The sequence below is a fragment of the Chenopodium album genome, chromosome 10 (genome assembly GCF_948465745.1).
Source record: "Chenopodium album chromosome 10, dcCheAlbu1.1, whole genome shotgun sequence".
Taxonomy (NCBI): Eukaryota; Viridiplantae; Streptophyta; class Magnoliopsida; order Caryophyllales; family Amaranthaceae; genus Chenopodium; species Chenopodium album.
The window spans coordinates 9,847,566-9,874,808 of record NC_137843.1 but is presented as its reverse complement, the minus strand read 5'-3'; the positions used below and the strand labels follow the sequence as shown (position 1 = coordinate 9,874,808).

At 35.9% G+C, this 27,243-nt stretch overlaps 6 protein-coding genes and 1 non-coding gene across 7 annotated transcripts; 1 reads left to right on the top strand and 6 right to left on the bottom strand.

Moving 5' to 3' along the window:
• Nucleotides 1–426: 426 nt before the first annotated feature.
• Nucleotides 427–2,650, bottom strand: LOC145563485 (UPF0496 protein At4g34320-like). The gene has a single exon (XM_081623931.1). It carries the CDS (start codon nucleotides 2,226–2,228, stop codon nucleotides 1,020–1,022), a length of 1,209 nt encoding a protein of 402 aa, XP_081480057.1. The 5' UTR covers nucleotides 2,229–2,650; the 3' UTR covers nucleotides 427–1,019.
• Nucleotides 2,651–2,771: 121 nt separating this feature from the next.
• TRNAD-GUC (transfer RNA aspartic acid (anticodon GUC)) lies at nucleotides 2,772–2,843 on the top strand. Its single transcript has one exon. It is a non-coding gene; the product is annotated as a tRNA-Asp (tRNA).
• A 305-nt stretch (nucleotides 2,844–3,148) lies between these two features.
• LOC145562191 (geranylgeranyl pyrophosphate synthase, chloroplastic-like) lies at nucleotides 3,149–5,093 on the bottom strand. Its single transcript, XM_081622387.1, has one exon. It carries the CDS (start codon nucleotides 4,738–4,740, stop codon nucleotides 3,565–3,567), a length of 1,176 nt encoding a protein of 391 aa, XP_081478513.1. The 5' UTR covers nucleotides 4,741–5,093; the 3' UTR covers nucleotides 3,149–3,564.
• A 2,189-nt stretch (nucleotides 5,094–7,282) lies between these two features.
• On the bottom strand, nucleotides 7,283–8,514 carry LOC145563484 (heterodimeric geranylgeranyl pyrophosphate synthase large subunit 1, chloroplastic-like). Its single transcript, XM_081623930.1, has one exon. The coding sequence runs from the start codon at nucleotides 8,512–8,514 to the stop codon at nucleotides 7,543–7,545; it is 972 nt and encodes a 323-aa protein (XP_081480056.1). The 3' UTR covers nucleotides 7,283–7,542.
• A 1,590-nt stretch (nucleotides 8,515–10,104) lies between these two features.
• Nucleotides 10,105–16,394, bottom strand: LOC145563483 (dolichyl-diphosphooligosaccharide--protein glycosyltransferase 48 kDa subunit-like). The gene is made up of 13 exons (XM_081623929.1): nucleotides 15,993–16,394; nucleotides 15,688–15,827; nucleotides 15,066–15,191; nucleotides 14,882–14,935; nucleotides 14,669–14,782; nucleotides 13,376–13,431; nucleotides 13,240–13,281; nucleotides 11,673–11,748; nucleotides 11,496–11,567; nucleotides 11,288–11,413; nucleotides 11,085–11,189; nucleotides 10,560–10,643; nucleotides 10,105–10,468 (listed from the first exon to the last, which is right to left on the bottom strand). The coding sequence occupies exons 1-13, from the start codon at nucleotides 16,258–16,260 to the stop codon at nucleotides 10,421–10,423; spliced, it is 1,311 nt and encodes a 436-aa protein (XP_081480055.1). The 5' UTR covers nucleotides 16,261–16,394; the 3' UTR covers nucleotides 10,105–10,420.
• A 389-nt stretch (nucleotides 16,395–16,783) lies between these two features.
• LOC145563482 (uncharacterized) lies at nucleotides 16,784–21,377 on the bottom strand. Its single transcript, XM_081623927.1, has 4 exons — nucleotides 21,068–21,377; nucleotides 18,514–19,122; nucleotides 17,986–18,161; nucleotides 16,784–17,683 (listed from the first exon to the last, which is right to left on the bottom strand). The coding sequence occupies exons 1-4, from the start codon at nucleotides 21,070–21,072 to the stop codon at nucleotides 17,064–17,066; spliced, it is 1,410 nt and encodes a 469-aa protein (XP_081480053.1). The 5' UTR covers nucleotides 21,073–21,377; the 3' UTR covers nucleotides 16,784–17,063.
• Nucleotides 21,378–23,451: 2,074 nt separating this feature from the next.
• LOC145564763 (uncharacterized) lies at nucleotides 23,452–25,741 on the bottom strand. Its single transcript, XM_081624971.1, has 6 exons — nucleotides 25,393–25,741; nucleotides 24,646–25,216; nucleotides 24,411–24,498; nucleotides 24,154–24,221; nucleotides 24,015–24,087; nucleotides 23,452–23,898 (listed from the first exon to the last, which is right to left on the bottom strand). The coding sequence occupies exons 1-6, from the start codon at nucleotides 25,739–25,741 to the stop codon at nucleotides 23,452–23,454; spliced, it is 1,596 nt and encodes a 531-aa protein (XP_081481097.1).
• Nucleotides 25,742–27,243: the final 1,502 nt, after the last annotated feature.

Sequence of the window (27,243 nt, the reverse complement as noted above, 5' to 3'; positions counted from 1 at the left end):
ATGTAGAAGAGATATGATCAGGATCAACTGGATATAATGAGCACCAGAATCGGTGCAGATATATAAACAATCTATAGCACCAAATCTGAACAGCATAATTGTAATAGATGAGGAAGGGGTTTTAATAGAAAAAGCTCCCTCTGGCATTGTAAGCCATTGTATCTAGAAATACTACATTGATGAGGAGACAAAACCACATAGGTTAGTGCAGCTACAGGCGCTGCAATGTATTAGGATGCCGATTTTGTCTTACATTCAGTGAAAGCTAGCTATGTAATTGTCTGAGCTAAATTATAAGATGGAAAATTGTCCTTGAAATCTCCAACTATTAACCAAATGCATGAGATAGCAAGGGAAACTATAAATATCAAATAAAATAATCCCTGTCCTGTACACAACACCATGGACAATAATGGGAACAATTAATCTCATGAGCATCCAAAAATTCTCATTGTATATAGATTTACATTATAAATGAAGTTTTGCAGAGACACTGAATTTTCCAGAGATACAAGTAAGCATTTCGCATATGTACATATATGTTTACTTCAACCACTCAATTCCAGTCGAAAATATTGGTCATAACACTGGAGTGAGGATGACTATACTCTAAGAATGCTACAAATACATGATCACAAGGATGGATATTGGATAAAATAGTAACACAACCATAAGCATAACAAGAATCAAGATGACATGGCTCCTTCTTGGGTGTTTCACTAACCTGTTGCTACCAGTCCACTGGCATGACCCCTCATCCAGCATCTTTTCCCAAATTGAGTATTTATCAAAACGACTAAGCTGGCAGAGTGGCAGCCAAGTCGATACGTTCTTGAGTAATATATCATATTGCTGCAAAGTAATCTCATTCGCATGCCAGTCACTTTTTAGCACTAATTACTGCCCCTCCTCATCAAGTTTATTTAATAGAACCTGAATTCAAGTCCTTGACACCTGCAATAGGTAGGCAGGCGAAATTTCCATAAAAACAATGTTCTTGAGAAGGCAGATTGAACTAGTCAGCTGGGTGCACTAGGATATTTCATAATCCTGTGCAAGATCACAGTCCTGGCCAGTCTGATTTCTTTACTGTATTTATCCGAATGTGCTGTTATACTATCAATTCCTTCCATAAACACATTCAACTTGTTTCTAATATCGTCCATCACCATTGGCAATGTGTCTGCGTCCCTTAAGGCAAAGTCCGCATTGGACAACAACGAATCAATCACAATCTCCAACTTCTCAACCAAAACTCGAATGTTATCCAAGTCCTTAACAGTTAAATAAGTCCCAAGCTGCAACTCAAAGACCAAATCCCTTTCACCCTTCAACTCTCTCTCATACTTCTTCCACAGCGAATTGAACCATTTCCCCACCCCTCCAATCGGGGCAGAAACAGCTGCTGCCAAGGCCGATGCCACAGGAGGAGCAGCAACAGCAGCAGCAACAACAGAACAAATCACAACAGCGACAAAAGCAGCACCAAATATAATGTTGGAAACCTTCCTATAAACCTTAACTGACTTCAACTTCTTATCGAGTTTTCGTTTCCTAATCTGTAATCTCCTCAACATCTGAACCTGCTGAGTATAAACAGACTGAAGAATACCGAAAAACTCCTGCCCAAACGGATCCCCAGCCTCCTTAAAACTCCTCAACTCCCGCAACGTACTCGAAAACTTATCAGAAATCTCACTGCCACCCTGATCACCCCTCATCTCCTCCTCAAACCGCCTCAGCGCAACCTGAACAATTAAATGGCGGTCCCGAGCTCGTTTCAAGCATTGATCAAGTTTAGCAAAAAAATCCAATGTCTGAACACTATACTCAAAATAATCCTCAACTAATGACAGCAATTCTTTATTCTTCCAAACATCCTCTTTACAATCAAGAATAACTTTAACAACTTCATGATTCATATCCATTAAACTTCCAGTGACTTGTGTAATTGAGTCAAAGGAAAGAGAACCGACCTGTTGCTGCTGTTGCTGAAACCCATTCCCAGAATTGTCAACAGTTGTTGACAAAGTGTTGATAACAGAAGTAGCATGTTGCTGGAGCTTTGAATCAAAGAGTTTAACATCTGGGTCTTGTTTACAAGCTGCTAAATAAAAGCTTAAATCACTGCTTGTTATTGAATTGGATCCACTACTGCCATTGCTGTTGCCATTGCTTGTTGATGGGGTTGTTGGAGTTTCTGACTTTTTACTAAATACAGAACCCATAAATTATGAACTCTTATAAAAAATTATTTACAGGGTCCCAAGATTTCAGCTTTATTTTATACCCAAAAAAATTTAGCACTGGAAGGGTTTTTCAAAATTGGGATATAAATCTGAATTTTTGGCTAAATTTAGTAAAATTTGGGGGGGTTAGATCCCCAAATGTAAGTGGAAAATAACTGAAAAACTGGAATATAAGGAGAAATGAAGGAAATTAGAAGGTTGAATTTTGAGGAGAGATTCTTCAAAGGTTGAATATTCAAAGTAGGTGATTATACTGTGATTTTTCTGGATATGATGTAAGTGTGAATGTGTAAATTATATAATTAATTAAATAATTAGGAAAAATAATGGCAATAATTAGAAGATATTTCAGTAAGTGGTTGACTGAGAGGTGTGGTTGTTTTAGGCTGCTGTTTTTCTTGGTTTCCACGAACAATCGGAGAAGATGCCTGTTTTTGTTAAAATTGACCAGTAGTATAAACTTATTCTTTGTATTATAATTTCAGAATTTTAATCTGTAATATCTGTAATATTAACAACTAGGTCGTTGTAGTATAGTGGTAAGTATTCCCGCCTGTCACGCGGGTGACCCGGGTTCGATCCCCGGCAACGGCGTTTTTTTCTTTTTATTTGGGGGGATTTTACCTTATTTTTGTAACTATTTCTTGAATTCTGGTATCAGCTGAAATGTTTTCTGTTTGTTTTATTACCTTGCAATAATTCAATTGTCGACCTTTGGGTTTATATGAGCATGGATTATGTGTTTAGAGAAGGGAGATTTGTAACAATCCTATCAAAAAAAATGGAACTTAATGCAGTGTACTATTCAAGTATACAGAAATTTTGCACAACCAGAACAATAATTAGTCCAGTGATTAGCAGACATAGTTTAGCAAGTCATTGGTTTGAGTTTAAATGAGTCAATCTGTATCGATATTGTCAAGGTATTTACAAAGCAATTCGATAACGAAACTATTGGAATTGGAAAAACATAACAACATTCCTCTCAAAGAGTGCACTAAAGTGCTAACAGGTAAAACCAGGAACCAGGACTGCAGAAGTAAAGAAGACCTGTCATATTAGCCAAAAAAAGACAGCATACTAAAAACATTTAGGTAGCTCAAAATTATTATACATTGAGCTAATTCCATACCAAATGTATCCTAAGAGCGGACCTAAGAGAAATTGAAACTTAGAAGACTATGTCTCCGAGTGCGAATCTAAATCATGTCGCCGGAGGATTAACATATCCCTCACTAAATAATTAAATCTACTATGCCGCGATTATAAATGACGGCAATTGATAATGTTGTACAATCTATTCAAACAATGACAATCAATTTTGCCTGTAAGCAATATAATCAGCAAGCGCAATCAATGGTTTCGCCTTTTCTTGATCGAATCCAACAAGCTGTTCTTTAGCCTCTTTGATCAACCTCTCAGCATACTCCCTAGATTTCTCAATTCCCATCAACTTGGGAAATGTCACCTTATCTGCCACCAAATCTTTCCCTGCTGTCTTCCCCAATTCCTCAGACGATTTCGTTACATCCAATATATCATCAACAACCTGAAATAACAACCCAATTCCCCTCGCAAACTTCCTCAATTTCTCCACATCCTCGTCACTCCCACCCCCAACAATGGCACCTAAAACAACCGCCCCCTCGAGGAGCTTAGCGGTCTTATGAATGTGTATAAACTCAAGTTGATCCAACCCAACATCGGTTGCACCTTCAGAGTCAATGTCAACCACTTGTCCTGCTACAAGCCCTTCAGCCCCGATAACTCGAGCCAGTTCCCCAACAGCTCGAACAACCTGTCGAGCAGGGACCTTGTCCAATGGGGTTGAGGTAGCAATATGTTCGAATGCAAAAGACAAGAGCGAGTCGCCTGCTAAGACAGCAACATCCTCACCAAATACTTTGTGATTAGTGGGTTTACCCCTGCGAAGGTCGTCGTTGTCCATGCAGGGGAGATCATCATGAATCAAGGACATCGTATGAATCATTTCCACAGCGCATGCTGCAGGCATCGCAGTTGATTCATCGCCGCCTACGAGTTCGCAGGCGGCGATGCAAAGAACAGGGCGAACCCTTTTTCCTCCTGCAAGGAGGGAATATCTCATGGCCTCATGAATTTTTTCTGGGTGCTTTAATGTCACCGCCATATCCAATGCTTTGTGGACCGATTTCGCCTTCTTCACCATATATGCCTCGAAATTAAAAGGGGTTGATGATGAAATCTTGTTTTCTGGCGGGTCAATCGCAGTTTCTTGTTTTGTCATGACTGCTGAGATTGAAGACATTTTTGAGGTTTTTCTTGAGGAGAGAGAAAATGGGGTTGAAAAATGATTAAAAGAAGAAGATGATGATAAAGTGTTGGTGCCATTATTATAACATTGATTCTTCAAAGGTGAAAAAATGGAAGATCTAGATCTGGAATTGGAATGGTGAGGAGAACATGTTTGAACCCAATTTCCCAGACTTAGAGTAGTACTACTGCTACTCATTTTTATTGGAATTTTGAGTTTGCTAAACTAAGAAGAAATTGAAAATGAAAATGAAAATATAAATAATAATTTGTGGGTATGTATAAATAAAAGTTGAACAATCTGGTGATTTGAATTTTTAAGATTGGAATAGATTGTTGCTCTGTAATTTAAAAAACAAGTTCAAAGTTTGTAATCAATTGACGAGGAAAGCAATATTTGCAGTTGATTTTGCTGCCATAAATAAAATAAAAATGATAGTTTGAATAGAAGAGGAGATAGATTGAGAGTGGGAAATGGATTGTACCAAAAATTAATTGTACCACCCAAAATACTTTATTTTTCCAAGCTTAATGGCACTTGTTCATTGGCATTTGGCACTGCATAGGATTGTGTGCATCATTTACCCACTATTTTGCCTTATCTTATGTGGCATCAATTTTTTTTTTTTTTAATTTACTTCTTTGAGATGCATAGTATATTCCCTTCGTTTCTAAAATAAGGTTACATTTAATTATTTTAAGTGATTATTAAGGAAATTTTTTTTTTGTAAATTACAACCATTTACAAAAAAAAAAAAAAAAAAATTACAAATTGCAGCCCAAAAATTGCTATAAATTGTAAATTACAACTCAATTCAATTATTTCATCGGTTTATGTGTCGAAAAATGTTCAGTTAAGGTTTTAACGACCATTTTAGGATTTAAGGGACCAAATTGAGCTCGAAATTGGCAAAAAATTAACGTAAGTGTCTCGTTTTTACAGGAAAAAATAGTTGCCCACAAATCGATACATTTTTATTACGCAAAATGAGACACTTACGTTATTTTTTTTGTTGTTGTCAATTCCGAGCTCAATTCGGATCCTTAAGGGCTAAAATGGCCTCTAAAACCTTAAGAGAACATTTTTCGATACGTAAACTGATGAAAAAATTGAAATAGGTTGCAATTTACAATTTATAATAATTTTTGGGCTGCTAAAATGGCTGCAATTTACAAATTTTACTTAAGAAAATAAGATAGTGAAAAACAATGATAAGATTTTACATATATCAAGTATTAAGGTGTTCAACATTGGAAAAAATAATATTTGCGTTAAAAATAGGTAAATATTTTTGTAAATAGGAATAGTTGCATTAGGAGTAGATAATTATTTTAGTAAATGGGAATAGTTGCATTGAAAGTGGGTATCTATATATGAGGGGAAATGTGTTTAAAAAAAATAAAAATAAATAAATAAATTACTCCCTTCCTCCCTAAATTACATTCCTAATTTTAGCATTTATTTCTTACATAATAGAGAGAACTAGGAATGTAATTTAGGGATAGAGGGAGTATATTAATCAAGATTACTCCATATAAATCAAATGTAACCAACTAAAACATAACGCTTAAAATGACAAGCGTATAAATTAGACTAAATGAATGGTCTAGACAATTATATAAACACGTTTTCTTGGCTATACTGTGTTTTGTACTTTTGTGTAGTTTGTGTGCCAATGTACGAGAATTTATTAGGGTTCCAACGGTTGCTTGCATGTACACGTGTTGAGATTTCTCATGAGGTATTACATCTTTTGGGATAGGGGTGCTAGTGAGCCGAGAACTACTCGATGTTTGGCGTGGTCAAAACTTGGACAAAGCTCAACTCAAGAGGACTTGACTCGAATTTGAATTCGACTCTGAGTCTTAACAAGCTAAGATTATGCTATCTTTGACTCGATTATTGATTAAATAATATGATTAAAACAGATAAATTAAAATTAGACCGAACATTTGATAATAAAGCCCCAAGCAGAGCTTGAGCTCGAGTCGAGTCAAGCTTATTGAGTCGAGTTAAACTTATGTCTTGGGATTATAAGTTCATTTAAGCTCGAGCCGAGCTAGTGTCAAGCTCGAGCTGAGCCCAAAAATCTCAAACTCAACCAATTTTGAGCTCAAGTCGAGTTTAGAGAGGCTTGTCCCAGCTCAGCTCAACAACACCCTTATTTCAAAAGATCATGATAAATACAAAGTATTTTGTATTTACTCACAGAGTATGATAAAAATTAATATGATTTATACATTGAAAATTAACAAAAAAAAAATTGTTCTATCAATATATTAAGCAGTTGTTGATACTACCTCCGTTTCATATAATAAGACAAACGAATCATAAAACGACATTTGTCAGCCCCACATTAATTTGCTTGTCTTATATATTGATGATTGATTGATCGATTATTAATTAAATAATATGATGTCTTATATAGTATAATATAGCCCATTTTAAATCACTAAGCTACACTACGCTTCTCCCTTTTTTGGTTTTTGTTTTTGAAAATTAAACAAAATAAGATATAAAAATATTAAAAATCAGCCATATTATAATCTTCACAATTTCAAAAACTAACAACTACTAAAGAGCAAATCACTTTTTTTGATTTATAGAGTATTGTTTCTAGTTTTCCAAATATTAGAAAATAAAAAATGAAAAGGAACAAATTTTTAATTTTTTGTTTTATTCCAATATTATGTACGCAACACCTTTTATAGTTGCACCTAGGGTTAGTTTTATTGCTCAGTTAATTTATTTATTTATTATTTTTTGCTCATTTTTAGATTGCTCATTTTCAGATTTTTAAAATGAGCAAAAAATTATTAAATGAGCAAAAAAATATTAAGTGCAAGGTGTACCCCGCACCAATGTATATAATTTTTTTTACTATTATTTACGAAGTAATTAAATAGGAACTCCTAGATATATTTGTCATATATAAGGCAACTTTTCTTGGTAGCAATACATTGCTCCTTGCTTGCACTTTGTATATATACCACATGACATTCAGTTTTGCCTATAAGCAATATAATCAGCAAGAACAATCAATGGTTTCGCCTTCTCTAAATCAAACCCAACAAGCTGTTCTTTAGCCTCCTTAAGTAACCTCTCAGCATACTCCCTTGATTTCTCAATTCCCATCAACTTAGGGAATGTCATCTTATCTGCAACCAAATCTTTTCCCGCTGTTTTTCCCAATTCCTCAGACGATTTAGTTACATCCAATATATCATCCACAACCTGAAACAACAATCCAATTCTTGTGGCAAACTTCCTTAATTTTTCTACCTCCTCGTCGCTTGCATCCCCGGCAATGGCTCCAAGAACAACTGCTCCCTCAAGGAGTTTAGCAGTCTTGTGAATGTGGATAAACTCAAGTTGCTCCAGGCTGACATCGACTGCACCTTCAGAGTCGATGTCAAGCACCTGTCCCGCCACGAGCCCTTCAGCCCCGATAACCCTGGCCAGTTCCCCGACTGCACGAACAACCTGCCGAGGGGAGACCTGGTCCAGCGGGGTAGCAGTAACCAGGTGCTCAAAGGCGAAGGACAGTAGCGAGTCCCCTGCCAGTACAGCGACTTCCTCACCAAACACTTTGTGGTTGGTGGGTTTCCCCCTGCGAAGGTCGTCGTTGTCCATGCAGGGGAGATCATCATGAATCAAAGACATTGTGTGAATCATCTCCACAGCGCATGCAGCAGGCATCGCTGTGGATTCATTGCCGCCTACGAGCTCACAGGCGGCAATGCAAAGAACAGGGCGAACCCTTTTCCCTCCTGCAAGGAGTGAATATCTCATAGCCTTATAAATTTTTTCAGGGTGCTTTAATTTCACCGCCATATCCAATGCTTTGTGCACCGATTTCACTTTCTCCTCCATATACTTCTCGAAATTAAAAGGTTTTGTAGAAGAAATGTTGTTTTCACTTGAGTTAATTGCAGTATTTTGCTTTGTGAGAACTGCAGAGAATGTAGACATTTTTTTATCTGAGTTTGATTTCTTGAGGAGATAAAAATGAAGTCAAAAATTGTTGAGAAGAAGATAATGATATTGATGTGTGTTGCTGCCATATTTATAGTGATTAGCAACTTGTTAATATTCTTATATTCAAAGGGGAGGAGTAATGGATGATCTGGACGTGGAAATGTGGAATTAGAAGCAAGAACAGAACATGTCTAGAACTAATTTCCTAGACATAGAGTAATACTACAGTTACTCATTATTATTCTTGAGATTCTACGAAATTAAAGTTGAAATTGAATATAAAAAATATAATTTGTACATGTGAACCTTACATACAATAAAGTTGATTATATACAAGTATATTTTAAATTATTGAAGTTGAAATTGAATATATACAAGTATTTTTTTTTTTTTTTAACAGGATATTTTAAATTATTGAAGTTGAAATTGACTATTTACGGAATACAAGTATATTTTAAATTGTACATGTGAAGAGTATAAAAAATACAATTATATACGAAGTATGTAGTTGCACAAATTGGTGATTAGGTTCCGTAGGTGCGAAAGAGATAATTGCTCACTAATTTAAAAACAAGTTTTAAGATTGCAATTAATTGAGCAAGGAAAGCAATATACCACAAGGCCAGAAATTATGAGAGTTCATAATTTCGTGTTGAAGTGGTTTCATGAGCTGTACTCTGTATCATTTATGGCATTATGGTAAATATATTTACTATAACTAGGGTGGTGGTTAACGAGCGTAACATCTAGTCATGTCAAGGAAGTTCGGAAAAAAATATATATAAACAAATATTTTTTGAATGTTCGAACTCCATTCATAAGAGTTTCAAAAAAAAAAATTAGTAAACATAAATGAGGACAAATAAGTATCCAAACATTTGTAGGGCCACACTATTTATAAGGGTTTGATTGAACTTTTTAAAAGGTAAGAAAAAAAAGAAAAAAAAAAAAAAAAAGAAGCCTTTTTTTATGTTTACCACCTTACAAAAAAAAAAATGTTTTTATTACCCAAATAAATATAAATTGTATTTTCTCACCCATTAAAACATTTAACTCTTTATTCTATCATTCTTTAAACAATATAGGTCCATAAAATCATTGATTGGACTCATTGCCTTTTTTCCACACATCTCCCAACATTTTCTTTTTTCGTAATTTGCTCAATAGGTGATAAAATGTTGAATTTATTTATTTTTTTAAAAAAAAAAAAATTTATTTAAATTTAATTTTTTTTAGTGGGTGGGAAAATACGATTTATTTTTATTAGGTGGTAAAAAAAATAAAAAAAAAGTTCTTTTTTTTTTCAAGTGGTAAAAATTGAGGTAAAAAAAAAAGCCTTTACATTCTTTTATTTTTTTCCATAGATTAACTTTAGCCTTTTTTTTTTCCTTGAACTTTTACAATTCTTCCACTTTAATAATGTTAAATCTTTCCATTATAACTCAGATATAAAATCACAATTCTATGTAAGAAAATTAGGATTTAAAACCATTGGAGAAGAGATTATAAGTATCCCAAAAGCAGGGATGCCATCTCATCAGGAGCGTACCTCATATATCAATTTCAGGCTGCAAGGACCCCAAGTGCACTTAAATTACAAATGCATCTGTAATAAATTTAACTCAGATTAACTCAAATGCTCTTACATCAGCCTCTTTCAGGTATCTTCAAACTATTTTCGATTAGCTATTACTAATTACCTCGGCTAGCTATAATGGCTATCTGGACCTACAACGGAAATAGGTCACCAACGGCTTCTTAAATCGTCAAAACATCATAGTAATTTTGAATGTCGCAAAGCTTCAGATATTGAAAGTAACAAAATCATGAATTGATCCTCGCAGCAAAGACTGTAGTCTCAAATAAGGGCATACCCACAGTGACAGCCTGAAGATGGGTTCTACTTGTGGTACAGGTAAAGAATACTGAAGATAAAGAAGGCAGCCATCTGCAACCATTCAAAACAGGCAATCAGTTTTACTTCTAAGTATTGCCATCTAGTTTATGTAGATGTAACATGTAAGAAATTTTGAGGATACCGTCGAGAATGAAGCCCCATAGTAAGGAAAAGCCACTGGTAAAAATCTTTCATATTCGTCATGATTGTATGGACGTACTGGAATCTGCAGTTAACAATATTTGATTTGCTTTCAGTAAATGCAGGCATGCAGCACTAACAACAACCCCACTATAATGCAGCAGGAGGATGACTGAACAGACGAGAACAATGATAATTAAAGACATTCTTTTCTGTTCATAGATACGAGTAGTACTTTATTTTATTGCAGCTAAGTTATACCACTAATAATTCACCACAAAGCTAATGGGCTATAAATTTATTAAAATAATATAAAAATGCCATACAGCCAATGGAATCATCTGATGCTAAAATTTCCATAAACATACACATCTCAAGGCATTAGTCCAAGCCACTATCATAACAATGAAAAATTTAAAGCAACTCTAACTAGTAAAAAGCTTAGATAATGCTCCTCCCCATTATAAGAAACTAAGAAAGGGCATATTAAATATAAAGCTAATATGGATCAGTAAAAGATGATCACCTGTTTCGCAAGAGACAAGCTTGTATAACCAAGTCTCTGATACTCAATCTTGAACTGGAAAACCCCATAAACATCTGGAACTTTGAATGATGTGTGATATAATCCCTGCTGACCAAAAATACCAATAATTGAATATACGATAAAACCAACCAAATAAAGCCAATTTAAAGTCCAACAAAGCTACGGATAATCCATGAGATTACCGTCTTATCTTTTGATAGGGTCTTTAACACATAGGGGCTCATCAGGTAGAACTGCAATTGCACATCATCAGCCACATAGGGCTCCCAGCTTGATCCAGACCACTCGTATATCTCAACAGAGTATTCCTGAAATAAAGTCAACTCTATGAGAGCCCGTTGGTTCCCTCCAAACCAGTTCAGGTGTAATAACTAAAAAATTAAGCATTACCAGGTCATCCTTGATGCGATAGATGGAAGGTTCATTTGCTTCCCCAAGTTTATGATGTTTAACATTGACAGCCTAAATAAAGAGCCAATATTATTACAAGTAAAAAGACAATAACATATAAGCAAATAATCACTTCATGAGTCGTGAGTCGTGACAGAGTAAATGCATGTGGCCTACCTTTAGATGACCCCTCTCATGGAATATCCATTTGCTTAACTCTGTTAAAAACTGCTCATTACCAGATTTTTCATACCTGTAGCATAGAAACCAAATCTTACACCTCCTTGACACATAAAATGTATTTAGATTTTATCTAGATTACAAGCTAGAAACAGGATGCATTTTTACATTTACACGACCAAGACCATGTAAATAAAGGTTCATGTGCACCTAACATGCTCTAATTCTAGCCACATCTTGAATGGCAACTATCATGATGATTGTGAGGATCATTGCAACCACAGGGAGGGGATATTATCCATCCAGTGTACAGATTACAGAACCACTGGAGTAGAAAATAAAGATGCCTGTGAATTCTGACCCCCATGATGCATACCGAACGAAAATAATGTAGCATGCAAGTAGTAACCTATTACGGCAAAAAAAAAAATTATCCTAACATACCAAAATGGTATGACAAGACCTTCATAAAACAAAGATTAAGAACAGGAGAGCGCCAAACTTGCATTTCCATTCCCTCTTTTGATAAGATTATTGCATATTATACAAAGAAAGAGAACTGACGTCTCCAATTGACACTTCTTGTGACAGCTAAACTCAAAAAAAAAAAACACCAGAAGAAAAGAGAGAGGAAATATTGCAGAAAGAATTTTACTGTTTTGTTTGTCTGCCACTAGCAAGTTACCAACACTAATGTACGAGTATTTCTTGATCTCATGCACATACACAAGCACTTTACTCTAAGATTTCTCAACATAAAAAATCGAACATTTTCCTCTTCTTTTTTACTGCTTAGACCATCTCCAATGGTGAGACTAGAGGGAGTTTCTTTAGGAGAGAGAGAGTATTTTTTGCAAAGGATATCAATAAGTTGGTATCTAAACTTAGCAACTCCAAAAGAAAGTTGCTAAGTTTAGATACTCAACTTTGAGTCTCATTTGACAAAAAGTGTGAGCCCTTATCAATATTATAACATGTTTTGTAATTTATTTAAGTTTTAATTTTTTTTTTTTCCTAAAAAAATCTTATAATATGATTTGGTGGGCCATAAATTGAAAGTGACATTAGTATACTTTAGAAAGTCTCACCATTGGGAAATTAGACTAAACATGAGTTGCTAAATTGAGAAGTGAGTTAGGTATTACCATTGGAGGTAAAAAATAACTTATTTTGTATTTCAATACTCAAAACTGAGTCTGACAATTGAAGATGGTCTTATATCATCAATGCTACAAGCCTACAACCACTGCCCCATTAGCGCCCACTACACATATCCCAGTAAGCCTTCAACAATTACAAGCAGGGGCTAATATATATTGGACAACAATAAGTCAACAACAATAAACCTTAGTCCTAAAACGATTTGGGGTCGGCTAACATGAATAGTCATAAGGAACCGTCTGTAAAGGAAAAGATAACAATGTATTCTGGCTAATATATAGTGGACATTCTTTCAATTTCCTGTTTAATCATTAACGCCTCAACAAAGACGGTGACTTAAAGAAAAATATGGACTCAACAAGCAGTCAAGGCGCCAAGCAACAAGTATTTGAGCAGGACTTACTTAAATGAGGTCCCAGCTTTTTGGACACTTGACTTGAGAAACCTGTATCACCCAAAAATAAAAATAATAAAATGATAATAATAATACACACAAGGGATTATATATATAGAAGATCCTCAATGCAGAAACCACATACCGGTCACTAAACATATCCAAAGAGCCAGAAATCAGAACTCGAGCATTGTTTCTAGCCTGCAAGTTTGCATCAACAAGACAACAACGTGTAAATGTCGCTGACTGCAATATATATTAACTGCGGAAGATGTCAGGAAATGAATTACAGTAAAAACAACTAAAATCACTGGACACATTATGCACAAAACAAATAGTGGAACAATCACATGAATGCATAATGCACCTACTAGTAATAAACTGATATGCATAACATATAGATATCTAGGGTCAGTTAATGAGCTGTGCAACCTCACAGGGTCCATAAGTTGGTTTTGGTTGGGGCCTCCATATAGATAGGCTATATACACTTTTTCAAGCTAAAAATCAGTTAGTTGTGGTTTAGTGGTAAGGTACAAACTCTTCCTCAATGAAGATCGCTGGCTCGATTCTCCCAAACCCCATTTTTCAACTGCCTTTAAAAATAGTGATTAATGTTTGGAGTACTATTTTTGGTTTTTAGCTACTAGATTTTGTTTTTGGCTCATATTCATGATGCAATAATGCATGATTATCTACATCATTCTTTATCAGTTAACACCTTTTTTTTATTAGAACGTTTGCATCTGATTGGGTAATTTTTATGAATGGTGTTTTTTACTTCCAGTAGCATATAATATGGTAATTTGAGTGTATGGTTTAGTTAATTTCACATGTAAGCATAATTGTATAGCTCCTTTATATTGCTAACAAGTAATTTGATGAAACTTTTGCATTTTATGCCATATCTTCATGACATTGAAGGTTGAGCGTATATTATTTAAATTGCACAAATGATAATTGAGCCTGTAGTTAATTGAAAGATAACTAGGATATTATATATTATTGGCCACCAAATGTACACACTAGTGAATGGTTTAACACTTTAACCTTAACAAGAGCATCATAAAAGAAGCATCACCAAAGGCTAAGTTACATAGTTAAAAAGCAGAGCTGCAGATATTGAGTAATGCAGTATTCTTCAAGAATTAAACACTATTGCATGCCATAACCAATAAAGCATATTCATGACCCTTCTACTTCAGTAGTTTCTGGTCCATAACCCAGATTAAAGGGCTTGAGATTATATAATAAAAAAAATTATTAAAAAAGGCTCAGGCTAGTAGTACGAAATATGATTTATCAGAGAAAATCTACATCAATCCAACCAATAAAATAAGTTCTTAAAGAGGACTAAGAGGTCAAAACAGCATATTTACTACTGTAGCATATTTTTTTCAGATGCAATGCAAACATGGAGAGAAATTGAAAGTGAGACCTGGACAGCTGAAACCAGGGAGATGGAAGTCCCAGTCAAAGCTGGAGGTTTTGAAAGCTTGTGGTTTGGATTAGCAGAATATGCTGCAGGAGAAGCTGAGAGAACCTTCAATGCCTGATTTAAGAGTTAAACTTGTCAGAAACATGATGAAACATCACATCTTAGCTCTTAAACTTCAACAGTGAACCACAACAAAAAGATAGAATCACTTACCAGACTACTAGCAGCATTTACTGAGTGTGCAATCCCCCTAAATAGCACAGGAGCCTAATAAATAACACACAATAACATTTAGATATGTTATCAGGAAAAGAAAATTGAATTGGAAACTGAATAATGGAATAACCAATGAACTACATGTAGTCGTCAAGAAAAGAAAATTGAATCGGAAACTGACCTCAATCTTCTCTTTCCCAAGAATCACATCGGATTTGATGATATTATCACTGGCAATTAGTGTATGATCACCTTCAATTTCAGATACTGAATAGCTGGTGTGATCTACAACAACAGCTGCCGTATCCTATGCCAATTAAATGTTAAAAGCCAAAACGAACAGGACAATATGATCAGTTTAGTCCATTATTAATAACCAATCATGAAAATCCAAGCTAATCCGTATAACAAAACTCCAACTATAGATGAGCTGTAAAACCAGAGCCATGCTTACCATAGTTACCAAACATATATCAAGACTTTATGTTTCTCTAACCTCAAAACAATTTCTCAATATATCCAATGCTTAATTGCCAAATTGAACAGAAATTTAGACTTGTGAATTACGCTTAATTACAAATTGAACAGAAATTTAGACTTGTGAATTACGCTTAATTACAAATTGAACAGAAATGTATAAATTTACCAAAATTTATTTAAGAAGATCAACAAATTTGATAAAGAACCAATCTCTTTGAAGTATGCGCAATGCATCACAAACAATTACTGAAGATATCCAATTTTACGCATAAATTCGAAAAATGAACAATAATCGAGTTATCCTAAGCTGCAGAAACACTTACATCCTCAAAATCAATACCACACTCTGAGGCAACATTACGGATAAAATCAGATGCATTGGCATTAGCAGCAACAATCAAATCATGTCCAGAATCAACAAAGTCCAACACATCATTCAACTTCAACGATCCTTCTCCAATACCTTCCACAACAATAACATAAATCAAACTTCCATAGCTCAAAAAAACCAATTCATCAACCAATTTTACAATGCACACGATACAACCACCACCTGTTCAATAGAAATTACAGCGAAAACTATTGAATCAAACAAAATTGAGAGAAATTAGAGAAAAGCTAAACTTACTATCAGCGGAAGGAGAGAAGAGAATCAGGCCGTCGTACAAGTAATGACCATAACGTTGAAGAGCGATTTTGCGGTCATCTGAAAGCTTGAAATCTAGGTTATAACCACGAGATTGCAGAGAATTGAAGTAAATTGAGTGAGAAGATTTGTAAGATGCATCGTCTAGAATGACGAGGATCTTTCGATCGGTCGGCTTGACTGGATCGAAGGCGGTTGAGAGTGAGATGAGGAGAGAGAAAATAGTGAAGATGCAGAGGAGTTTCGCCATTGTTAGGGTTTTAAGTTTTGATTACATGCGCAGAGATCTGGAATAGAGAGGTTTTGGTTAAGTTGGAATAGAGAGCTTGACCGAGCTTGTGCTGGTCGTCTTCTCGGGGTGTAACTACCTGGCTTGAAGATTAGTGATTAGAATTAGGATTTATTCCCTTCGCCTCCTCAACTTATACGAAGTATTTATTACGGAGTACTGTATAAAATTTTTAAAAATCACTTGACTGTGAATGATTTTGGTATACTCGTATTGATAGAAATAACAATTTATACTATATCTCTTTATGTAGAATAATGAAGATTTGTATTTATAATTTGATTAAGAAAATAGACATTAAAATTTAGAATCATATAAGGCATTAACATTTAAAATGTGTTATCTGAGACTGAGATATAGCTCAAGTGGTTAGAGCTTCCTTTCAAAAAAAAAAAAAAAAAAAATCAAAATCAAAATGTGTTATGTTATTATATTATTTGTATGAAACAATAACTGCACTTTTTGATTGATTTAAAGCATTTTCGTTCAGGTTATAGTTGTTTTTTCTCCCATAGTAAAAAACAATACAAACTTCACAAAGTTGTTTAATAAATTTTGGCCTTGTTGGCCAATCAATTCAATTAGTGTACAAGAGGAGCATTTTACATTTTGTAGCTACTAGCTAGAATGGTATCTCGTGGATATTTGCAGGCACCTCTAAACTCGTGTGGTGTAATTCTAGCAAAAAAAGTGTAATCCTTGAGTCGAAAATGCTAACATGACCTAGCTCTTAAGAGCAGCAAATTCTTCAGAGAAAAGATAGATCACTCCTTGTCAACTGCTGAACTAAGAGCAACTTCCTCCCTTAAACTAGCTAGCCTAGCCCTTTCACGGTCCTGCTTAAATACACAATACAATGGTGAATAAAACAAGCAGCATAAACCAAATGGAACTGCCATCATTGTAAGAAGTCCACGGGACAAAGCATAGGCCTCCTGGGTTGACCCTCCACCAGGATGGACTGATTTTGGATCATACCCATATATTTTCTCCGATAGTATTCCAACCAGTGGTGCAGCAAAGGAAGAGAAGGAGCCCTCAAATGCACGATCAAAAGAATATATCATTGTCCTGTGCTTAGCAGGCACCACTTGAGAGAACATGGGTGCATTTGCAGCAGCTCCATTCCAGCTGATGATCAGGCCCATGAAGAATAGAGTGGTTCCATAAATATACCAACTGTTTACAGACTGAGGAATCACTGTGAGGAGGAACCATGAGAATGGGATGCCCATGGATGCACTGAATTGAGCGCACATTATTCTGCCCGAATAGGGATAGAAACGTGTGATCCGATCAGCAATCATCCCACCAAGGAGGGCACCACTTGCAGTTCCAAAAGCAAAGAGACTAAGGAGCCCTGCTGAAGAATTATGATCAAACCCTGGAGGCAACAAATACAGATAAAGTCCTAGTTAGCTGCGGGTTCATCAGAACTAGTGCTTGATTTTCCAGGGAAGTGGAAATTGGTAAGGGTCATTTAGTAAGCAAAAACAAAGGTGACACGGATAGAATCATAGAATAGTGAAGTAATTGAAGGAAATATGCAAGATACTTCATATATACTTTCTACTATTATCCTATGAATCAAAACCTTTGTTTTAAATTGTTGATAGATATCATTAATAACATCAGGGATCCATCACATAATTAGATTACATTATGGAGCTCTTAAAACATACTCACCAATCAATTCAAACCACATGGTAAAAAATACCATGGCTGTCCATGGAAGTGAACCCATCAGGCCCTGCAAAACAATAACCCGAAATGTTTGAACCTTCATAACAGCTTTCATTGCTATCAGTGACTCATTCCAAATGGATTTTGAACTTCCACCATATTTAACAATCAGAGCACTCCTGCAATAATTGAAACAGATATGTACCTCAAAGAATTCCGACATGGAAGTTTATGAAGATAATATGTGCTAGCAATATACCACAAAAGAATATGTCTCCTTGTACATTACAAGTTCAAGTATAATTATGAAACTATATTTTCATTCACGCCTACTGCACCCCCAGACGGCCAGACTTAATAAAACAAACCTAGAGGCCTCATCATGGCACAAAGTCTCTCAAGTACAACAGAAATGACACCAAAAATATTTTTTTGTTTTAAAAAAAAAATGTTACATAGATGGGACACCAGTGATTAGGATTTAGCAAGGCATCAATGATAATAGTGATAATTCAAGAGAGTAATATTTACCTATCAGAAGCTTCGGAAGAGGAAATCTTTCTTGGGTCTTCAACAAATAGGAAAACAAGTAAGCCAATCGTCATACTCAGACTAGCCATCATGATAAAAGCGACTCTCCAGCCAGGTACACCCCAGAATTCGTGACCAGCCATGACTGTCGCCACAACACCACCTCCAATTCCACCAAAACTACCAACAAAGCTAAGCAACCCAAAACCAGTCCCTCTTACACCTTCTAGGTAGCTGTCAGCTATGAACGATTGGAGTGCTGGTATCACAATTGCTAGACCAAAACCATTGACAGCCCTCCAGAAAGCAACTTGCATAAATTGCTGGCTTACACCCACAGCTGCGGTTGATACTGCCCAAAAGAGAGTTCCCATTGCAAGTATTGTTGGACGGTCATAGTTGATGACAAGTATCCCAGCCAAAGGAGATGCCAATCCTCGCACAAAGTTTCTGACAAATGTCAGATACCCCAGATCAGCAGGTCCAACATTAAAAGCTTGACTAACTTCAGTGTACACAGACGGGAGTAGATTTTCATCTGCCTTTTCCATTACAGCAGCCATATTGATGAGAATCAGGGACAGAGATATCCCAAAGATCTTCCTTGCTCTGCAAATGCAATCCAATTCCAAAATGTCACACAAGTCAAAACAAGAAAAGAAGGAAAACTGAAAAATCTTAAGACTACAAACTTACAAAGAGGCAATGAGTATAACTGTCACAGCATAACTGCACAACAGCTAAAAACCAGCCACGGCAAGGATGAAAAATGCTACATGTGTTCCGCCTACCAATGACAGGAACTCAACGGCCATGTTTGCTTAAATAAGATAACATTTTCTAACTTGCTTATATTATCTTAGAAGAACAGCTAAAACGCCTCTTAAAATTGTTAAAGAACGGGAAATTTACTACAATACTTTGTATATTATATTGCTGTTTTCTCAACCAAGCAACAAGCATAGGATAGATACCAATGGCTGGTCTTGCAGCATCAGAGAATTGTGCTAAATAGTACTGCACATCCTCTACAACAAACAAGCTTCATATTGTAAAGCATTAGCAATATAAATGTTACAAATTGAGGTATTATATTGCCTTCAGCTCGTTAATCCGAGCTCATAATATAGCAGTTAAGAGGCTCAGAACCAAGCCAATATAGGCCAAACTCAACCTCACGATTTAGTCACCCCTATAAGCCCAAAAACCCAACATTAGTGTATACTGAGTTTGCATTGTAAAACCTCAATCTAGACATCATTATCACATTTTCCCAATCCCTCTGAATTTGATATACACCTAACATGGCATTACAAAAAGAACATTTTAAAAATTTGTTTCATTTCTATCTATTCCCATTTCCGATCATTCAGCCAAAAGAAATTCAACAATCCACTACTTCCTAAGAAATGTGACAACTTTTTTAGACATTCTAAAATAGTATATGCAACTATTAATTTCGGACATAGATATCAGTTATCGAGCATATTCATGCTGTTACATGTCTAGTGTTTAAGTAATACCTACCAATCTAATATTGACATACAGACAGTGCCGTCGCTGGGGCGGGGCAGCCGGGGCACCCGCCCAGGGCCCCCAAATCAAAATCTAAGATATAATAATTAATCTCCTTAAATATTTGAGAAATAAGCAAATAGCTCAGTGGTTACTACAAGTTGTTGTTGTGGTCTTTAATAAGCCTTGTGTTTTAGGTTCGAGACCTGTCATATGTTTTTTAATTCAACTTTCTTTTCTATTTCTTTATTTTTAATCTATTAAGGAGTACTTTCTTTCTATTATAAGTTTATAACTCTATTATAAGTTTATAACCATTAGCATTTTTTTAAGTTTATTTTTATAGTACGCTTCCAATTTACGTATTTACTTTTTTTTTTTTTTTTTTTTTTTTCAGAACAATCAAGTGGGACTTTTTGACTTTTTTTTTTTTTTTTTTTTTTTTTGGTTATTGAATTTTATAGATTAACATTTTAATTTGGACTTATCTTATTTGCACTTTAAGTTTTTTTTTTTTTTTTTTTTTTTGGAGAGAATTTACACTTTAAGTTAATACTATTTTTAAGTATAGTTTTTAGGAAAATGAATGTATATTTTGTATATCACGCAAACACCCAAATTTATAGGGGCCCCCAATTATCAATTTGCCCTTAGGCCCCTAAAAACTCAGAAACGGCCCTGCATACAGACATACAGTACTATAAAGTTACTTTTTTTACACATCATCATGTGCATCACACTAAACATGTTTCCCTACATAATCTATCAGAAAGGCTAATCTAAAACACTGATTACTGTATCACGATTTTCTCAATGCCGGATCAATAAACAACCATTAATTGAAAAGGGTTTTTTTTAGTTGCCATACCAGCAGTCTATTCAGAACCCTACTGTCATAAGTACTAACGTACAACAAGTAACGTGACAACTAAATCTAGGCTGGACGGAAAATCAAACGATTCAATAAATAACAGCAAATATAATAGAGAGATTACATAAGAATATGAAAAAACTGAGAGGATATTAGATTTGAACTTACTTCATGGTGCCCAGATAGGGAAATGGAAATGGTGATGAAGAAACGATATGAAAAGGGGATCTAAACCGTTCTTTGGAGACCCAAAAAGCTCAGTCGTTTTGAGGTCTCAACATGATATTTGAGTACATATAATAATCATCCATTAGATTTGAATTTTGGGGGAAAAGTAACAAGATTTGTGACACTTTTTTATAAAAAATTTTTTGGGATTTTGTACTATTTCATGATTGAAACTAATGGAGTCATTGTGAAGAGTATTTTTTCTGGGATAATTTGATGGAAATTGAGAAAAGTCGTCGGAGTGGGAGGGGTTGAACCGTTGAATTGAACATCGTTATTAGTCGTTGTCCACTTGTCCCGGTAAGCGCGCTATTTGGGAGTTTATCGATGAACGTTAGTTGCTTGTCTTTATTTGATGAAAGAAACTAGTGTGTAGCCCGGGCGTTGCACCGGTTGCTACTTTAATTAGACCTTGCATTGTGATTATCAATTATATACATTTATTTTCATATTTATAACATAGTTTATGATTGGCTTAGATGGTTAAGTAACTATCTTTCTTATAAAAGGTTGGGTGTTCAAATCCCCTTATCATCATTTTTTTTATATGAAGCATACAGCCATAGCTTGTTCATAGAATCAAATCAGTTCTTAATTTTCTTCTCTCATAAAATATTCAATTCAGTTCAATTCAATTTCAGCTCCAATAAGTTCAATTCAGTTCAGCTCCAATAAGTTGAGTTCAGTTTAGTCAATCAGAACAGGCCCTTAGTGCAGTGCGTGTTTAATCCTCCAAAACAACAATTGAAAAGAGACTGGAACATAATCATCCAGAACTGGTCTTCGATTTTGAATTAGTCTAAAGGGTAAATCGGATGGAACACAAATTTATCAGGCATGGTTATTGAGTATCATTTTAAAATTAATGGTTACCCGATTCAATCCGATCCGATAACCAATTTTTTTTTTCTTACTTAAATCTATTTATCCAAAATCTAAACTGTTACTTTTTTCGAAAAGATCTAAACTCTTATTTTACTTCATAATCACTTTATAATATGAATGAATAGTAATATTATTAATAATTTGATCAAGATTATGTGGTATATTGTTAATTATTGTTGAATGACATCGTAATAACTACATTATTAAGTTTAATTATCATTATGGGATCTCTTATTGGGTATCTGATAACCGATCCAACAATCTGGGTACCCAAAGTTCGGATACCCGAGCTTATTGCTTCGCGTTGAAACTTGATACTTAATATCATATTATCATGTGTTTGGTTCTATACTTCTATTCTGGAATGGAAACTCTCACTATTCTTTCCTTTTATTTGATACCTAAAGAAATGGAATGAACCAAACCTACATTCCCTCCCAAGGTTTCTAAACCCTGTACCTCATGGGTTTGAATTAAAAATTTAAAATTCATAATTATAAGGAAAATTTGTCAAAAAAAAAAACTTTTAAAAGCACCATTTTGCGAAAAAAAAAACCCTTTTAAAAGCTTTTTGGTTAAAAAAAACCACCACGTTCATTTTTTTTGCGAGAAGAAACCTAATTCCCTAATTACCCTCTAATTAACTTAATTAAACTCTTATTCTTTTAATTAATCTCTAACCCACCAAATTACTAAATAATTAGATTTAATTAATATATGTAAAAAAAAAAAACCACCACCCCCTCCCCTTCCTTCTCACTTTCCCCCTCCCCTTCCTCCTTTCATGGAATCAACCCTCTCCCCCACCGGACCCGCTGTCCGAATCCCCCCACCTCTGGCGACTTCCTCCACCGCCAGACGACCCTCCCTTTCCCCCTAATCACCGCCTAACAACCACCTCCTTGATTTTGAAAAACCCTATAAAATTGATTTGGGGGTTTTTAATTTTGTGTGTCTTGCTTGCAATTGATGCTTTTTTTGGCTTTGATTATGTATGTATGTGATGCTAGGGTGATTTAGAAGCAAATTGCAATTGATTTGGACTTTATTTGAGCATATTTGAGTAAATAAGATTGAAAAATTCGAAGGGAGGTGGTGGTCGCCAACGGGGATAAGGGGGAAAGGGACGGTCCACCGGCGATGGAGGTAAGTCGCCAGAGGTGGAGGGATCTGGGCGGCGAGTCTGGTGGGTGAGGGGGTTGCTTCCAAAGGAGGGGGAAAGGGGGGGAAGAAGGGGGAAGGGGTGGTTGGTTGGTGGTTGGGGTGGTGGTTTTTTAAATGTATAAATTAAATCTAATTATTAAGTAATTGGGTGGGTTAGAGGTAAATTAGAAGAAATGGGAGGAAATTAGAGTCTAATTAAGTTTTTTTTTATTTTTTTTTTTTTATTTTTTTTTTTTTTTTTTTTGTAAGGAACGGATAGAGCTTTATTTATAAAATTAAATCAAATCCATTTCCGTCAAAGATTGTATGCTTTGGGGAAAGGAATACAACCGTACAACTTCCATATTATCACCCGTATCTCCTCTTGTTACAAGATGAGCCACGGTGTTACAAGAGCACTTAATATGCGAAAAAGTACAAAAATCAAACTTAGCTCTATCAACACAAATATCATCAAAGATGGAATAAATAGGTGAAAAACCTCTTTCTCTCGAAGTCACAGCTTTAATCACATTGATGGCGTCGGATTCAATCATCACTCGTCCATACCCCAACCTTAGAGCTAGCTGCATTGCAAATCGAATGGCCATAGCTTCCACTATCTCTGGCGAAGATAAACAAGCCTTCCTGGTAGCTGTTGCAGTAATCACTCTCTCCGCTTTCCTACAGACCACCCCAAGCCCAGCCATACCATTATTCGGGACATGAGCATCGACATTAATCTTAAGGACATAAGGACATTAATTGGAGGACAGCTCCAATTTGACCTGCTGCTAGGCACCATCACCGCTGCAATACGGTTAAACACATTTCCAGCATATGATTGATAATCATATACCATCCTACAGAAACCAGACGCCAGAATTACTGCATTTGGCCTTTCTTTCTCAAAAATAATAAGGTCTCTACACCTTCAAGCAGCCCAAAACAATGCAACCATAGTACTCAGCACCTCAGCATTGCATTTCCTATATAACCACGCCCAAACCTTAGCAAAGTTATGGTGAGGAGCATCATCAAGGTTCGACCTTAGCTCATTGCCCTCCTATGTAGCAAAAACCGCACTACATTCCATAAGAGTATGCCAAATGGTTTCATTTTGGTGACCACATATTTGACAGGTAGCGTCTTCAGTGATATGGCGATGAACGAGTCTATCCTTGACAACAAGGTTGCCCTTCACCGCACTCTATAAGAAATGTAGGAGCTTCGGCGGCCCTCTTGTTCGCCACACCTCCTCATCAGGTACACCAGCAAGCTCACTACCTTCCCCACCTTTCGACAACCAATAGCCAGAGCGCACTGAATATAACCCATCTTTACTTTACCACCAATACATGCACCCCATCAGCTTGTCTCCTACATGGCAGTGGGTTAGCTAAAACATTAGCCCCCACCTCATTTCCCATAATCGTGCAAACCTTGTCCGCATCCCACTCCATACAACCATCAAATATTAGCTCACTAACCAGCATATTCTCATCAGCCCCATCCAGAATTGGAAGCACAGTAGTTTTCCACCAATTAAGACCCAAGGGACTTTCCACACTCGAACACTGCCACCATTACCAATTCTCCACGCAAGGCCATCATGAAGTAGCCCTTTTTCCCCCCACATACTTCTCCAAGTGTAGCTTGGGTTGTATCCCCTTAGAGCCTTAAGGACATTTGAGTTCTTAAAGTACCGCGCTGTAAGAATGCTATGGAGCAAAGATGAATCATTGGTAAGCAGCCGCCAATTTTGCTTTGCTAAGAGTTCTTGGTTAAAGCATTTAAGATCCTGAAAAACCATTCCACATTTAGCCTTCGGAAGGCATAATTTCTCCCAACTTTGCCAATGTAATTTTCTATCATTCTCCCGTGAGCCCCACCAGAAACGACAAAGTAAGGTGTGGATTTCATCAATCAAACCATCCGGAATTTTAAAGACGCTCATCATATATGTGGGAATCGCCTGAGCCACTGATTTTATCAAACCTCTTTCCCCGGTTTTGAGAGAAGTCGTTCCTTCCACCCATTCAATTTTTTCCAAATTCGTTCCTTCAAAACAGAAAAAATAGCCTTTTTAGACTTACCAATCATCGTCGGAAGCCCTAAATATTTCTCATGTCTTTTTACTTCTCTCACACCCAAAGTTTCAATAATCTCATTTCTTCGTTCAATTGTGACATATTTGCTAAAAGAGACCTTTGTCTTACTCAAATTGACTTTCTAACCAGATGCTCTCTCATATAAACTGATAATGTCAGCTATCTTCAAACATTCCTGCAGTGTAGCTTTTGCAAAAAGAATACTATCATAAAATAAATGAGACATTCTAGGTGCCGCATAGCAAACTCTAGCACCGCTAATCTTTTTCTCCTTAGTTGCTTTAGAAAAGAGACCTGAAAACGCATCAGCACAAAGAAGGAAAAGGTACGGAGAAATTGGGTCACCTGGCCGAATTCCTCGCGATGGTATCACAGACCCCGCAATTTCCCCGTTAACCTTGAAAGAAAAAGAGACACTTGAAATACACTCCATAACCCGGCGAATCCAGTCACTGCAAAAACCCAATTTGCGCATAACTTCCTTCAAAAAGCACCACTTCACCCTATCATACGCCTGATATGTCTATTTTATATAGTATTTTACCCCCGTCCCTTGGTCATAATTAGTAGTGCTTTTGGCTCTTTAGAGCCACTTTTATTACTAATATGTGTTTTCTAGTGTTTTCATAGTTTTGGTTGAGTTTTATAGGGAATTGCACTCTTGGAGCATTTTTCCGGAATTTTATGGAGCGACTACGAGCATTGGAGGAGCACGACCGTCTTTCGTAGCCCAAGATCGGTTAGAGTCATCGAACCGGTGATTAAGGGCTCGACTTATGAGAAGATGAGGCATTGGACCGAATGATTAAAGCCCCAAGGAGGATATTTGGTTTTGGCCGAGTTACAAGCCCAAACAAGGTGTCCAAGTAGCCCGAAGTGTCACCGCCCGGTGCAAGGGTCTCCGCCCAAAGGCGCGCCCGACCGGGCACGAGAAGAGAAGCCCACGAAGAACTCGCTCGATTGGGCGCGTGTTTCTGAGGAGAAGTTTAAGCGTCGTTTAAGTTGTTTTAACTTAGGATTTTCGAGCTTAGTATATATACGCTTTTGTTAAGCGAGTTTAGTATTCTTTTCTCCCTTCCCTTACTCTCTCTCTCTCTTTCTCTCTCTAACTTTTCTCTCTCTCTCTCCGCTTAATATCTAGTATTATTTTCTCTCTCTACAACTCTTTGTTTAATTCCATCTCTTGTTTCCTTCAACTTTGGTAACGATTTCTTCTCCTTTAATCTTAGTTATTTATTCTCTCTCTTTCATCATGACTTGTTTAATTGCTTTGTTTAGTTTATATTTAATTATGTGTGAGTAATTTTCTTTCTAGGGTTATGGGGATCCATAAATAATATGAAGGGGTAATTTATTATTGTTAATTGTCAATGCTTGATTAATTTCCTATTGATTGATTTAATGCTATGCGGTTAGATTTGGCCAGATTTAATTCGTATGAGTTTAGCAATATTGATTCTCTTTCTAGAGATGAGAATTGATGTTTAGGCTTAGTTTCAATAGGCAGACTAATTTATAAATGGTTAGGTCGAGATTCGAGAGATGAGATTTAATACCGGTAAATTAACTCTGTGATTGTAATACGTAGCGAAAGCCCTTTATGATCTGATTAATTGATGCATTGATGATTGATTGTTATGTTTTACCCTACAATATTATTTATTGGTGAACCTATGCCCTAGGTCTTTTATTATTTGATTTCTCCCTACTCATATTCTTCGTAGTATAGTTCCTTTAAATAACAACTTTTGGTTACTTAATAATTTAGATTATAATAATTAATTAGGAATAGAAAGATTTGTTTCCCTGTGGATTCGACCCTACTTCCCTATCTATTATTAGTTAGTGGTTTTAGGAATTACTTTTGATTAGGTGATACGATTTTAGCCTATCAACGCCTTGCTCATGTCAAGTTTGAAAGCAACCGTACCATCTCTTCCTTCCCCCTTTCTCTTTATCGAATGAAAAATCTCAAAA